Genomic DNA, 14,497 nt, shown 5'->3' with positions numbered 1-14,497 from the left:
TGTCGCTGCGTTCAGATATTTAACAAAAACAACAAAGGCTCTAATTTGACGGCGCAATTTGGCCATTGATCAGCGGCGGAGGCAGCGCATTCCTATTTTCGACAGACGCAGAAGAGGGTGTCTGGCTGGTCCGCTGCACTTGCGCCGAGATGGGCGTGGCGGCGCACCAGGGGGAGGGGTCGACAGAATCAGCTGGGCCAGTGAGAGTTTAGTGCAGAAGGTGTGAGCAGGCTGGGGAGGAGGATCTGATGACACTGACAGCTTGTCAGTGTCATGAAAGATGCACAGAATCACTCATGAAGCACATAATTGTTTTTATTATCTTCTTTAACTCTCGAACAGCCAAGATGGTCTGACAGACCGTTTGGGTTTTTGAAATTCAAATAAATCTGTTAAAAATAATTCCCCTGTCCTCTAATTCTTTGACTTTTCCTAAAAATGTGTCTTGTATGTTTTTCTGAAGCAAATAAGGTCCGAACAATGACACAAATAATATTACAAAGCATTTATACCTCCAAAGGCCAACAGCGTCTCACAGACCGCTGATAAAAAAAGACGCACTTCACGGGGCTTTTTTTTTTTCCTGCTATTGGTTTGTTTTGGTTCATGCGCGCATCTGAACAGGGAGCTAGCTCTGACAGCAGACAATCAGACAGATGGCCAAAAATATCAACCAAATCCCAAAAGAAAGACAATAAAAACGGGCATAAATAAGAGATATAAGGTGGAAGAAGCTTTAGCAATGATACAGGAGGTCAGTGAGGGGGAATCGGATGGCGGAGACGTGTCGGACATCAGCGATCTTTACTGAAGTGAAGAGGAGGAAAGTTCTAAATCAGAGTCAGAACAGCCACGGGCCAAACAGCGAAAAAAATTTTAATCCTGCTGCCCCAAAAATGCCCGATCGACCTCCGGCTGCTGTACAGTCCAGCAAAAAACCTGCAGGGGCGCATGGGAGCGCTCACGCGTCACCTCCAGGTATAGAGAATTACTGTAGGCTACTGTCAGTTTACAACTAAATAATTATAACATAAAATGGTGTAAAAAAATAAACTAATGTAATAAAATTTAACACAACAGTGAACATGGTAGTTGACAGCAGGAGCACTGCAGCGTCTCTAGAGGTGCCAATTACAGATTCAGGTAAAATATTATATCCTCCATCAAAGTACAGCAAACCATGTATTTTTTGTTTCCAAAAATTAATTTTAGAACGAACATATTTTCCTTTGTCCTGTGGAGCCTGCAGTCCCAGAATCAAATGAGCAGGGTGAGGACGGGACGGTGTGGGAAGGTGTACGTCCTGGTGCGCAGCCGGGGAGACTTATTTTATTAATTTTAAAATGTTCTTGATTATTATTGACGGTTAATAATACAACTTTTTTTATGTGTGTTGGTGTGTGTGTGTGTTTATCAGGGAAACGAGTGCGCGGAGTGTCAGTGAGAGGTGACGCTGCGCAAATGCGCACTGTAAAAAGTTAAATTTTAAAACCTGATTTGAGGCATCAATAAAGCAGACATCAGGCATTAAAAGGTTTGCTGAGCCTCTTGACTTAATATTTTGTTTATCTTATTTTCGCGCTAGGTTTCCACCGCTGTCGATCTTCCTCAGGCAAAGAACCAACAAAAAAAAAAAAAAAGAGAAAAGAAAAACAAACCACACGCGAAAATGGTTTCAAGAGGGTCAATGCACAATTCGGCCGGGCCCAGAGCAGGATATGTTGTCAATATAGAGCTGTGACACCAACTCTGTCATCATGAATGAGTCGAAAATGAGGGACTCTCCGCTTTGCTCTCCTCATTCATGCATGAACAGTCTCTATTTTGTGCTCGGAAGATCTCTCAGGTCATTTTGAACCGACTTAAAAGAAATCCTTCATATGGAGAATCAGTCCGTTTGTCACTAGAGCTGACCAACACACTCCACGCAATGACAGCGGCTTCATTCAGTTGACTGATCTGATTAAAAAAATAAAATGAACATATTTCGGGTGCAGAACTATGTGGATCCCGCACGGCTGCATATGCATGCGTTGAACAGCGTAAAAAGCAGGTGAATCATCATTTCTACCTGTGATTTTGAGGAGGAAACCCGTACGATGTCAGAAGTTATTTCACACCATCGGACCAAAACATGATTCGGACAGTCTTGGGAAGGATCTTAGTGTGTTTTATTGATCTTGCATCTTGTCACGATGCATTTGCTACAGCCATGCACCTGTCAGTTTGCCTTGTCTTTCTTTGTGAATGAATAGTGTGGGTAAAAGCGCGCACTGTATGTAAAGACCTCGGCGGAGCCGGTCTGCACTCTGAAAGAAGTATGAGCCTGTAAATGCAGGGTGTCTGCATTTTTATTTCATTTGTCTGGCTCCCCAAGCTCTTCAAGAGATTATTATTTTAAAATACAGTCATATACATTGTTGCTTCACTATGGTTTAGTATTGAGGCCAGGAAATAAAATGTATTTCATCATGTTAATGTAGCAGTGTCCTTCGCTGCAGTGCATTTGACAAAAAGGAGAGGTGTTCATTTGATTGGTCAAATTACGCTCGGCTAGGTTAAACCCACTTTCTCTCCTCCCTCTTGCGCCACCTGCGCCAGTGGGCGGGATGGAGGCGTGACTGCGCCTGGTTCACGAAATTAGGGCAATTTTTCTGGACACGCCCTGTTGACTTTATCCGCCGACGGCGAACTTTACGCTCGGCTGACAGCGGGCGGACTCGGCGCAGTCTACCAAGTTAGAGCCCCAAGTCTCAATCACTACTTGCATACTGAGAAATCCAATAATGGACTAAAAGAAACGGAAGCCAGGATTGGTTTTTATTGGACTTGTCTGATCGCTCCAAGCGAACAGATTTCTGTGGTCATTTAGGTTGGCGCTCTGATGCATCTCAGGAAAATTTTCTTGCATTAACTGGCTCCATAATTATTCATTCTGTTGCTAATATAAGTCATAAATTCACTCGTAGGTTAATGCATGAACTCGTATTGTGCTAATTCTAGCTTGTCTCTTACCTGCAGGTCTGCAATACAGAATGTAGCAACATGAGTTTCTTTATCGCACATTTGCGCAAAAAAAGTCACAAGGAGGTACGTTTCCCTTTCAAGAGAAAGCCTTTCTAAGATGTCCGTCATTAATTGTATTAATTTTGTTTCCATTGTTCTCCCACAGGGTGTGGCGAAAGCCTTGGATGTTTGTATGTGTTTAAAAATGATTTTTCTTCATTTTTCCTACTATTGGAAGTTTTTTTGAAAATAATATTTCCTCTTTTCTTGCAGCTGCACACGTTGACTCTCAGCACATAGGTACCGTTTCCTTGCTTCGCGTGGTTAGGTTTTGGTTTGAGCACTGATCAAATAATTTATTATTGATTATTATGTTATAAATTTGCTTGACAGTGTCCGTCGAAACAGGTTTTGGCAGATATACTGATTAACCACTGCATCGGAACAAATTCAATCTGTTGAACTCCTGCTTTTTTCTTTCTTTCAGCCTCATTCAACCTGGGTATATACACCTACATTACTAAGTGTATACAAAAGAATGAGCCAGTTGTTGGTGAGGTTATTTTCTTGGTACGTTTGTCCGATATGAAACAGGCGGGCAAAGAAACTTAATTTCTTTTGTGTGTGCTTGTCTGCTCAGGTATACCCATGGTTGTGTCCTGCATCACCACTGAGGTCAAGTGTGACGCTGTGTACATCTGCCTCGCATGTGAGAAGTGTTTCCGTGGCCCCTTGATCGAGGAACACTTCACCTCTCAAAAGCATCTCTTGCGCACTCTGGTAACACGTGTTTAATTCTCACCTAATCGCTGTATCTCTTGATCTACTGATTTTTATTCATTTATTTATTTTTTTTTTTATCTGATGGTATTTTGATGTAGAATCTTCACACGTGTCATTCCAGTGACGAGCTTTATGTCCTTGCAGGGCCACTACCAGGACCTCGAGGCACTGCCTTTCGCATGGACGCCTCCTCTGGACTTGGACTTGGCTGGGCTGAAGGCCAAAGTTTGGGAAAAGGAGAAACCAACAGGATCACTGAAGATTTCCATAAAGGTAAAATGCCTATTTAATAAATCATTTAAAAATTCAGTCGATTCACTGTCTTCAAACTGTACGGAGTTAACACTTCTTGAAATTCAGTTTCTAACACCTTGTGATACCGCTGGAAGTTTGATGCACAGTTGAGTAAACCGGCTTTTATCTCCCAGGTTCTTGATCTACCGCAGCGGGCTTTTCTGAGCATCACGACGAAGAACTATTCCGAAGGTAAGAGCTGATTTCACATGGAGTGATTCATTGCAAGTGAAGAGGACACAGACAAAACATTTAATTTGCACCTTTGCCCTTTGACCAAAACCTTGTTTTAGATTATGTTTTTCATCGTTCTGGTAGTTTAACTTCTTTTGTGCCTTCAAGGTTTTCTCATATTGATTTTGTTCCAAACTCAAGAAGAAAACCTGAATTTCAGAAGCAACAATTTGAAGTGATGGCTGATATATATATATATATTTTTGTATGCGCTTCAGTTGTGGAAATGCTTCAAGGTGACAACTTTTCCCTGTTGAATGGAGGTTAGTTACGCGGTCATCAATTTATAAACATACTTGATTATTATTGCTCTCATTTAAATTGTGTGTCTCTTGTGTTTTTGATGCAGTTCCGGTATTAAAAACAAGCCATGAACGCCACGCTAAAAATAACTTCCCGCTGCTCGGTTAGTACAACTGAAATCTCGAAACGGTCCAGCAGTGATCCTCTCCAGCTCCCAGTTGTTGACTTTGTTTACCACTTCATTGTAGGGCAGCAATTCCTGGTCTTTTACGATGCGAAAACCAAAGATCCACAGCAGTACAAGGCCTCCCTGTGTTTGCTGTGTAAAAGAAAGCTCAGCGAAGAAGAGTCGGACAACCACTTGTTCTGTCTGCAGCACGTTACCACATTTCTGGTGAGCATTTCTTTTATATATGACAGTAAGTAGGGTTCAGACGTTGCTCTTCTTCCAGGCCTTTTTGTTTTTCCAAAACATCTTTTTTTTTTTTTTGGGAAATTCCAACATGTTTGTGTATGATCAGCAGTCATGCCACAATTCCTCTACTTCTTGGAAGAGTTGTTTTGAAATGTTGAATCTATTAGAGGTGTCCTAAAGATCCAGTCAGACTCTTTGCAGAGCTGACTTCCAATCCCTGTGTGACAAGCTGTATTTATATAGTGTGTTATATAGTTTACCAAGTTTTCCCTTCCACTCTTGTATTTAATTTTATTGATGTTTAATATGCAGTGTGTTGTCAGACATATCTATTGATAAAGTTTTGTATGCATAGGATATTTGATTTTTGGGTGAAGTAGATTGCTCAGACTTATTTGTGGGTTCTTCTTTGATGTTTTCCTAATCTTTATTTTTGGTAATGTAGTGACGGATGTCTTTGTAAATATCTATATGGATAACTGGATGGTCATAAAAATGAGTTGTGAAAAGTGAAAGAGTCACTTCTATTGTTATGTCTGCTTACATTCGTGCTTTAAAGAGTTAAAACTGTTTTGAAAATGTGTGAGATAATGAAAACATGTTGTCAGTGATGCGTCATGCTTTCTATCTTGTGTGTAGAATAAATTCCACCCAGGCTCACTCAGCTCCAGCAGTATCAACACAGAGACCTTGTTAGACTTTGCGCGACAGGCTCAGACCCTTCATCTTGTAAATCTGCCACAGGTGCTGTAAATCACACGCTGGCTGTTTGCATCTCCTCCATGTAGCACCCCTCTTTAGCCATACATTTATTGTTTTCTGCCTTTTAAAGACGGTGAATTTGGCACGCCCCGTGATCGATACATACACCTATGAGAAAAGTAAGTATATGTGCTGTAACAAATGTTTCTCTATAGAGTAGCTAAGATGTTAGCATCACTCCCCCTCATTGCTGTATTTTTTTTATTTTTTTTTTGCAGCGTTGGGGATTCTGAGATCTGGAAAGAAGCGGGACCAGAGCGTAGTGGTTGAACCTTCAATAACGTCAAAAAGAAGGCTGCGTAAGTTAAATCAAACGACTGAATTGAGCAATACTTCTTAGGAACGGACTTGAGACACCTCGCAAGTCTTCATTCCTTTCAAACTCTTGAATAGTTTATTAGCCAGACCTCATGAAATCAGATACAACCTCTGCACAATATCTTAACAGAAGTTGTGTGAATAATAAATAACTTGCACTGTAGCGTAATATCTGCCTTATACTGCTTCTCAGTCCTTCAATATGTACTGCGCTATTCTTTATGCCTATCTGCAGAAAGTTGTTCTGAATTGACGCAATGTTTGTGTGCAGGGAAAAAGTTGATTGTTGAAACAATGAGTTGTGAAGTGAGATGGCGACCGCGAAATTTGTCGGCAAATGATTTCACACTGTTGTGGCATTAGTGGAAATAACCATCTCAATATATAAGACCATACACAGTCAAGCCCCCTGACGGATACGAAGATGGATTTAGCAACCTTAAAATCAAATAGTGATTTTTTTTTTTTTTTTTTCACTTTCATTTGCGTAATTGGATTTGCTGCTTTAGTTTGGATGTGTTGTAACAAGATGTTGTAACAACATGTATTTTTTTTTTTTCAGTTCCAAATGAATCTTCCTCAACAGTAGAGGACCATGTGAGAAGCAACAGCGGCGATACCACGAAGCTCTGCGTTGACAAAGCACAAGATGGAGAAAACAAAGGAGCAAAACAGACGCTGAGTGAACAAAAAACAACTCTGCAAAAACAGATCTCAGGAACTGCCTCAGAGGTGGTGGAAAAGGCGGTTGAACCACCACAGGAAATAATGAGAAAGGAGCCAGAGTGTGAAATTAAAAGAACAAGCGAGGAGATCCCAGAAAGCAGCCCGAGCACAGATAAAGAAGCTGCTGGGGAACGCGGTAAACAAGAAGCAGCTGAAAACAATGAGAATACCCCAGCACAACTGAGCACATGCGGTGACAAAATGAGGAACAAAAGGAGTATTAGCTCGTGTGAAGAATCCCTGGAAGGCATGAGACATAAAAGACAGAGACTCACATCTGAGGGAGCCAGCAGCGAGAAGAATGAGAGCTCTGCTGTGGAAAAGAGCCTCAAGACGCACCAAGATGAAGGTTTGTGAAGACTGTCGTCCACTTAATCATAATCGGTTTTCTTTTTGAGTGTTTATTAGTGTATGGGAAGATGTCTTGCGTTTCAATGAGACATCAATAAGCATGAAAAACTTTTCGGTTTAGGTTTACTCACACTTTATGACTGCCGTTGTGATAAACGCGATTCGGTGTACCTCTGCGAGTGCTGCTCAGTGAAGTTCCCCCAAGAGGAGCTCATTGGCCATATTACTGAACCCGGCCATCCAAAGGCTCATCTGAAGGTGAGTGAATGTTTTCACAGGGGATTTAATTTCCTATATTCATGCTGTTTTGACCAACATGACTGGTGTAAACGCAGAACCGCCATTTTTAAAACAGCAGTGTGTGTTTTTTGGCTAACTCAATATGGATGCTAAAATAAAGCCATACAGTTGAGATCCACTGCTTCCTTCTATTGTGGTCTGCAACCGAGACTCACAGCAACAAAAACCACTGAAACTATGACTTTCGATCAACGTTTTGGGTCTGGGCCAGAACGATGTTGCTGTTTTTAGATTTTACAAACTTTTCTTAAAGAGGTGTGGAGCCAAAAACTGACACCGAGAAGCAGGCCTTCGGTCCAGAGAAGAAGTTAACTTGTCCTTGAAGTCTCCATCGGCTGACACCATATCTCCGATGGTTGAGATTATCACTGACAGTTTTTTTGTTTGTTTTTTTTGGATGTGCGAAATACATTTTAATTCCTTCATATATTTCACTTGAACAATCCCCCGAGTTTCGTCTCTCCATTCATCCGTGTTTCAATTGTTTTGTGCGTGCGGCTGTGGACTGTCCTTGAGATTCGAGAATACTTCAACACCAGTTGACTCGCAGACCACTAGCCGATTAACTCTCAGCCGTCTTGTGCCGGAAAGACTCTGCCTTGACCTTGGAAGTGTACTTTGACATGCACAGGTGTTCAGCCACTAATTAGATGCGAGAGTGTGGCTTCAAGTGATTTTCACTTCAACAGGAGCCACTGCCACCATCACTTTATCATTCCAGCTCCCATGTCAAGACTGTTGGGTAAACTGCTGTGTAAGCAGTGACGTACCAACGTGGTTCTTACTGGACTCCGTGTCAGTTGAAAAGCAGCAGGTCAACTTGACTCCGAGCTTTACTTGAAATGAGTTTGCACACTGTGGGATGCTAAAGCAATGTTTTTTGCATCGTACTTTTTATAATGGAAATGGAGTCATTGTGCTTGCATCTATTTCAATCTATACCTACATTCTTAATGTGATTTACTATTCTACAAAACAGTAAAAGTTCCACTTCCGTCGAATGCAATTAAACCAGTTTCTCACTGACCCGGGGTTCAGTGTGAAGTTGTTACTTGGCATTGAGAGCAGGGTCAGCTGATCCGTGTGTCTTCCACAGTTGTTTGAGTCAAACAGCTGATCACTAAGTATGTACTTCCAGAGAGAGAGAGAGTGTGTTTGTGCTTTTGCCACCTCTACTTCTTGTACTGATTTGTGGTTTCTGTCTGGACTCCAGGTTGTTAATCTGGATGAAAACCTTTACAGTATCGTCTCCAAAAGCAGCTTTCAATCAGGTAAGATTGCGTCTGTCTTAACTTGTTATCAAAAAGTCCCGTCTGCCACTCGTTTTGTGTAATCAATGGCTTGGTATTTCGTTTCGTTAATATCATCCTTTACTTTAACAGCTAGGCAGACGGTGTCGGCGTTTCTCACTCGGTGTGAGAGAGAGTCCGAGCTCCCCTCAGCCTCTACTCCGTGTTCAGTTAAAAATGAAGAGATCCATTCCCCGGTTCTTGCTCAACATAGCGTTGACTCTGTGAGGGATCATGTCCAGGTCAGTGAGTTTATAGTTGATTGAGCTAAGAAAATGGCTTTGTTCTCCCTCTTTCTAGTTGTTTTCCTCTATAATCAGTTAATCTGTCTGTCTTCTGCCACATTTATGTCTGTCTTTGATTTGAACCAGTTGGTCATCACTGTCATATTTATTAGATATGCACCGAAATGAAAATTCTTTGCCGAAATCGAAAAATGAGGAAACTAAAGCCGAAAGACCGAAAGAAATGAGTAATTATTAGCCTATATTCCTCAGGGATGATCAGGTTCATCGGATTAATCACTGCATCCAATTAGATAGGACAGGACAGGAAAAGTTCCTGTCTGTGGCGTTTAACCTAATTGAAGTAGACATTGCAATATATCAATTACAAAAGTTTGAAAATATTTATTCAGCACTGACATAAAATTGACGCCACTCATGTGTAAAATAGTAAGGTACAGGAACTGCTGAATGACAGTAAAATATGTTCTCTCAGAAAACAAAACACAAAGTGCATATAGCCTAGGTCAAGTACCTTTCAAATGCTGCTGAAAGAAAAAAAAGAAAATAAGTACGTAGCACTAACATCATAAAATTCAAAATGAAATATTTTAATTTCAGCCCACTCATGTGTAGCCTACATTAAATAATGTACCTGACAAACAATGACCTGTTGGACGACCGTAAAATAAATTAAAATTTTCTCTCACAAAAACAAAGTGCATCAGTCAAGTATTTTTAAATCCCTGAGTATTTTTTTAACACTGAACAGTGGAACATTCTATGGACAGTAGGAGTGTAACGGTATTTGTATTCGTCCCGTACCGTCACGGTACGGGGGTCACGGTTCGGCACACACAATCACACGACGAATACACCAGTGAGTAAAAAAAAAAAAAAATTCCAACCTTAGATGGCGGTAATGAGCCTAAAAGCTGCTGGCAACCACCATTATCACAGAAGAAGAAGTACAACAAGAAGGTCCAAACATGAACAAACAAAGAAGAAAGTACAAGGGGAATGAGAGCTGCAGCGTGTGGCGGAGCAGATTAAACGGGAGAGTATTTGTTCCGCGTGCGTTCCCTCATACGGAGTGACGTGTGACGTGCCAGCAAACGGGAAGCAGCACAGTCAAAAAACCAGCAGAGAACGCCACGGTGGTGGAAAAACACTTTTTTAATACAAAACCCCGACATAAAAAACATTGGAGAGGCGAGATGGAACCAAATCGCACAACAGCGAGTTGTATAAAGAGCTCCATAGCAGAATACGAGCGATCGCCGACTGGTGTTATGGATTGACTGGTTCCCGTGTTAACGAATGACAGTGGAGGTCTGTGTAAACACATGCTGATTACAGCAGTTGTTAAAGTAAGACTCACAAAAGACTTTAAACGTATACACTCACTGTAACTGTCGATAACCGACGTTCGCCAGAACGACTAGATGTTTCAGTCATTATTGGTCACAAGTTAACATGGGCACCAGTTAATTCGAAACATCGGCATGCGGTGCAGACCACACCGAGACGTACTTCTCAGCACGGCGGTGCTGCGGTAAGGGGAGCAGCCGCTCCTTCAGCAGCGTATCTTGGAGATTTTGGGACATTATTTGAGCAGATATCAGCAGATAAAAACTCTCTGCTTGGCGCTGAGGACTGCTGCTTCAGAGAGGAAGACCTGCAAGTTCCTCGTGAGACTTTGTGCGCATGTCACAGGGTCCTTGTAAACGAGGATTCATCGTGGATGCTTTGTATGCTGTACATGAATACACTCGCTTTTAATACTATTGTTTACAATCGGATTGAAAAAACACCATGTAAACTGGGCCAATAATGTGTCGCATGGGAAAGCTTGGGAAAAATGTTCTGGTACATTTGTGAGCTTTTTTTACTTTTTCCCTACTGTACCGAAAAATGTACCGAACCGTGACCCTTACACCGAGGTACGTAACGTACCGTGGCTTTTGTGTACCGTTACACCCCTAATGGACAGTCCATTCTACTTCTTGAGGTAAAGTGGTAGATTGTTTTTTCCTCAAACAGTAGCTTTTCTGCTTTGTCACAGTGAAGTCTGTTTCTTTTTTCATGAGCTGCAGCACCGAACAGTCTCTCGCTGTCAGTACTTGTGCATGGTGCAGACAGACACTTGCGTGCCATCTTCGCCAGGTCAGGGAAGCGTCCGCGGTTATTCCTCCAGTAGGGGAGAGGGTCATCCTGTCTGGAGATGGGGACTTAAGATAGATATCCATCTAACTGTTGAGCGGTTGAGCTGGTTGGCTGCCTGACATTTGAGAATGATAGAGAAAGGGCTATGCATTGTCGGGTTCAAAGACACTTCAAATACTAAATAATCCAAACAGTGAACACACAGAGACGAGAGTTAGGTTTTGGTTGCTTCTGCAGAAGGGGAGAGTACAATGTTCGCTCACAGCATGCTGTGGTGACTCAGACTGTCTCCGACCCCCTTCTGATGTCTTCAGCTTTATTGAGTTGGAAGAGCAAGCATAGACAAATGGGTAAACATGGGCGTATCTGCCCGTAGACATTTCTTAATATGGTAACAGTAAGAACATTCAGTGACACCTGAGAGTCTGAGCTCTCAGTCTCACGTCTTCTTAGTCTAGGGCTCACTTCTATTCGCACTTCAAGGACGGGTTCTGCTTCTTCTGCACAAACGGGATAAGGCAAGCTTATTTCTGCAAACAGATGGTTGGGCAACATTTTCTGAGAACGGAGTATGGTGAGACTTTTCACGCGCTGTGCAGGTTTTCTGTACAGTTACAAAACACATTCACATGATTCATTTATGCAAGCAAGTTAAACAATACTTTACATGCATTAACATTTCATTTCATATCGTCATATTGTGGATAGTGAGTCGGAATGACCTACCTGTTTGGGACCCTCTCTCTTGCATGATCTCCGTGAACATATCAGACAATGAAAGGCACCAGCCACGCATCTGGTCCAAAGAGACGAGTTATTTCTCTGCGCTCTGCTCCCCTCCTGTGCTCTGGGTTGGTGCGACTCCAGGTGGGTTGTTGTCAGCGTCCATCTCAGCCTGGATCATTTCTCGTGTGCGCTGTTTTCCCACGTCTAAGTAATGGTCCTTGTAACGTGGGTCAAGTACAGTAGCGAAGAAGTGCAGAGGATCACTATAGCTCTCAGTGAAACGCCTGGTGACTGACTTGAGGAGTGTACTTTTCATCTTTTTCATCCCGTGGTCCGTTTCAACTTCTTTACTTGGTAAACGCTTCAGTGCTGTAATGAACGGGATAACGTCTGCGACTGATGCATCAGAGGAGCTGATTTCTTTAGTTAGCTGCTCAAATGGCGCAAGGACAGAGAGAATGTTTTCTACTAAGACCCACCGGTGTGAAGAGAATGTCGCGGGGAGCTCGTAGTCTGCGCTGTAGGCAGCCAAGACGCGCTTTTGCGCGAAGAGGCTTTCCAACATGTAGAAGATACTATTCCAGCGTGTACTCATGTCTTGTTGGAACTGTTTTGTTTGTACTCCTCCTAGGTGATCTCGTATAGACTGTAGGTTGGAGTAGGCCAGCTGAGAATGTTTAAAGTGGCCAACTATTTTTCTGCCAATAGCGAACACGTCTTGCGACAATACGCCGTCCTTTACAGCTAGTTGCAGTGTGTGGGCCATGCACCGTATTCCTTTCAGCTCGCTGTCTTGTATCGCTTTTGCCATATTTTTTGCGTTGTCACTGACTATGGCATGCACTTTAGATCGGTCGATATGCCAGGTGTCGAACATATTGGTGAATGCGTCAGAAATGGCTGCTGCTGTGAGTGATAATTTAAACTCTTGTGAATGGAGCAAAATCTTTTGTAGCTTCAATTCTGTGTCCATCCACTGCGCTGTTAAACTGAGCATACTGGCGAGGCTAACATCTGAGCTCCAAATGTCGGTAGTGGAACTGATGGTTGTAATGGCTGATGCTAGAAGCTCATGGATGTAAGTTGCAACAACATTGTACAACTCGGGTAAACACACGTCTGAGAAGTGCCGTCTGCTTGGCATAGCATAACGGGGCTCAATGTGATTTATCAGCCTAAGAAATCCAACGTCTTCTATGACAGAGAATGGTTAATCATCCAAGGCGATAAACTCCATAATTTTTTGTGTTATGCCCTTTGCTTTGGTTGACTCGCTGGAAAACTTTGTTGCCTTTTCCGAAACCTCCGCTACAGATGGAGTGGGCGTGCTCGGTTGCATTTTCCTTTTTTGTGTCGTAGTCTTCTCATATTCAGAGTGGAGATCGGGGTGTTTGGATTTTAGATGGTAAATCAAACCTGACGTGGAGAAAGTTTTCGTAGATCCACCCCGTCTTGAGATTTCAGTTTTGCACGTTTTGCAAATGGCTGTCCGCTGGTTTGTCTCTGAGACTGTGTAATATGTCCACACCGCAGACATGTTAGCACTTAGCACATAGCCCTCCTCGTGTGTTTCTGACGGCGCCGTTTGATTGCGTCATCACCAGTCGTGGCCGGTGACGGGAGCGCTTGTTTGGTCTGCCTGTACCGCCAGTGGCGGGCATTGGGGTGTTAGTTCACTTCCGCATTGACGGCAGTGCTGGGTTCTTCAACGCTGCCCGCCTGGAATGCGCGGGTGTGGAAACAAGCGCTCCCGCGAAAGCGGAAGTGAACTAACGCCGCACCGCCCGCCGCTGGCGGTGTAGGCAGACAAAACAAGCACTCCCGCCACCGGCGCCTCTTGCCACCGGCCACGACTGGTCATCACCAGTTCTTCTTCTTCTTGATTTTACAGCGGTTGGCAACCACTGCTTGTAGCATTACTGCCACGTCCTCACCAATTATTTTCGGCCTTGTTGTTTCGGTGATTTTTTTTTTTTTCTTTCGGCCAAAAGCCGAAAATACACTTTTGAGCCATTTTCGGCCAAAAAATTTCGGTGGCTGAATTTTTGGTGCATCGCTAATAATTATCGAATGAAATTGTCCAGATAGCAAAAAAGAAGGGCACTAGAAATTTCCCACAATGCATCTCGAAAAGTAGTGAGCCATCGATGCTCCCTAGACAGCTCAATATTGCCCATCGTGCATTGTGAATCTCCAGCAAAATGGCGGAAGAGCAGCAGCGCGAGCCGGGAACGATTTAATAATATATTTCATTATTCATTTTTCATTAGAAAGAAGACAAGGAAAGTAAAATAAAAGCACATTAAAAAAATCTTACAAATATTTTTGTGGAATTACATCTTCGCAAGCCGGTGTGTCTGGTTACCATGGTACCGGCCGGGGTTCAGCGCTGAGGAAAAAAGTAGAGAGGTGCGTGTCCGAATCGCCAACGGATTCAGGCCACTGTAAAGTCCACTATGTAGTCCAGCACCATATAGTGATTGAGGGGTTAGGGCATAGTGTGGACATTCGGACACAGCCTATGTTTTTGGGCTTCTGAGACCGATGTGACGTAACTGAAAAATAGCATAATATGTCATGGCTTCTGGGTGCACTTGGTCTCCATGGCAACAGACACACCTGCTGTGCTGACTGCTGCTTGATTAGTCTGGATTTTTCCA

The 14,497-nt window shown here is 42.8% G+C and overlaps 1 protein-coding gene across 4 annotated transcripts in view; it reads left to right on the top strand.

Annotated features, from left to right (window-relative positions):
• The window catches only part of LOC115409219 (uncharacterized), a 38,958-nt gene that overhangs the window by 10,386 nt on the left and 14,075 nt on the right, over positions 1–14,497 (top strand). For 2 of the 4 annotated variants that reach the window (XR_003933917.1, XM_030120282.1), the window contains exons 16-32: positions 3,022–3,090; positions 3,173–3,197; positions 3,280–3,306; positions 3,494–3,559; positions 3,647–3,786; positions 3,934–4,062; positions 4,218–4,275; positions 4,536–4,580; positions 4,667–4,723; positions 4,809–4,954; positions 5,615–5,719; positions 5,808–5,856; positions 5,956–6,036; positions 6,618–7,130; positions 7,254–7,390; positions 8,646–8,703; positions 8,815–8,963. Coding sequence is in view for 3 of the 4 variants with exons in the window: in XM_030120282.1 (XP_029976142.1) it covers positions 3,022–3,090; positions 3,173–3,197; positions 3,280–3,306; positions 3,494–3,559; positions 3,647–3,786; positions 3,934–4,062; positions 4,218–4,275; positions 4,536–4,580; positions 4,667–4,723; positions 4,809–4,954; positions 5,615–5,719; positions 5,808–5,856; positions 5,956–6,036; positions 6,618–7,130; positions 7,254–7,390; positions 8,646–8,703; positions 8,815–8,963 (1,854 nt within the window). In the remaining variant the exon portion in view is untranslated. Of the gene's footprint in view, positions 1–3,021; positions 3,091–3,172; positions 3,198–3,279; positions 3,307–3,493; positions 3,560–3,646; positions 3,787–3,933; positions 4,063–4,217; positions 4,276–4,423; positions 4,581–4,666; positions 4,724–4,808; positions 4,955–5,614; positions 5,720–5,807; positions 5,857–5,955; positions 6,037–6,617; positions 7,131–7,253; positions 7,391–8,645; positions 8,704–8,814; positions 8,964–14,497 lie in introns of those variants that run through there. The other 2 variants (XM_030120283.1, XM_030120284.1) reach the window with 2 other exon arrangements.

The sequence above is a fragment of the Salarias fasciatus genome, chromosome 22 (assembly GCF_902148845.1).
Source record: "Salarias fasciatus chromosome 22, fSalaFa1.1, whole genome shotgun sequence".
Classification (NCBI taxonomy): Eukaryota; Metazoa; Chordata; class Actinopteri; order Blenniiformes; family Blenniidae; genus Salarias; species Salarias fasciatus.
Note: the sequence above shows the minus strand (reverse complement) of the source record. Positions and strands in the feature narration are given on the sequence as shown.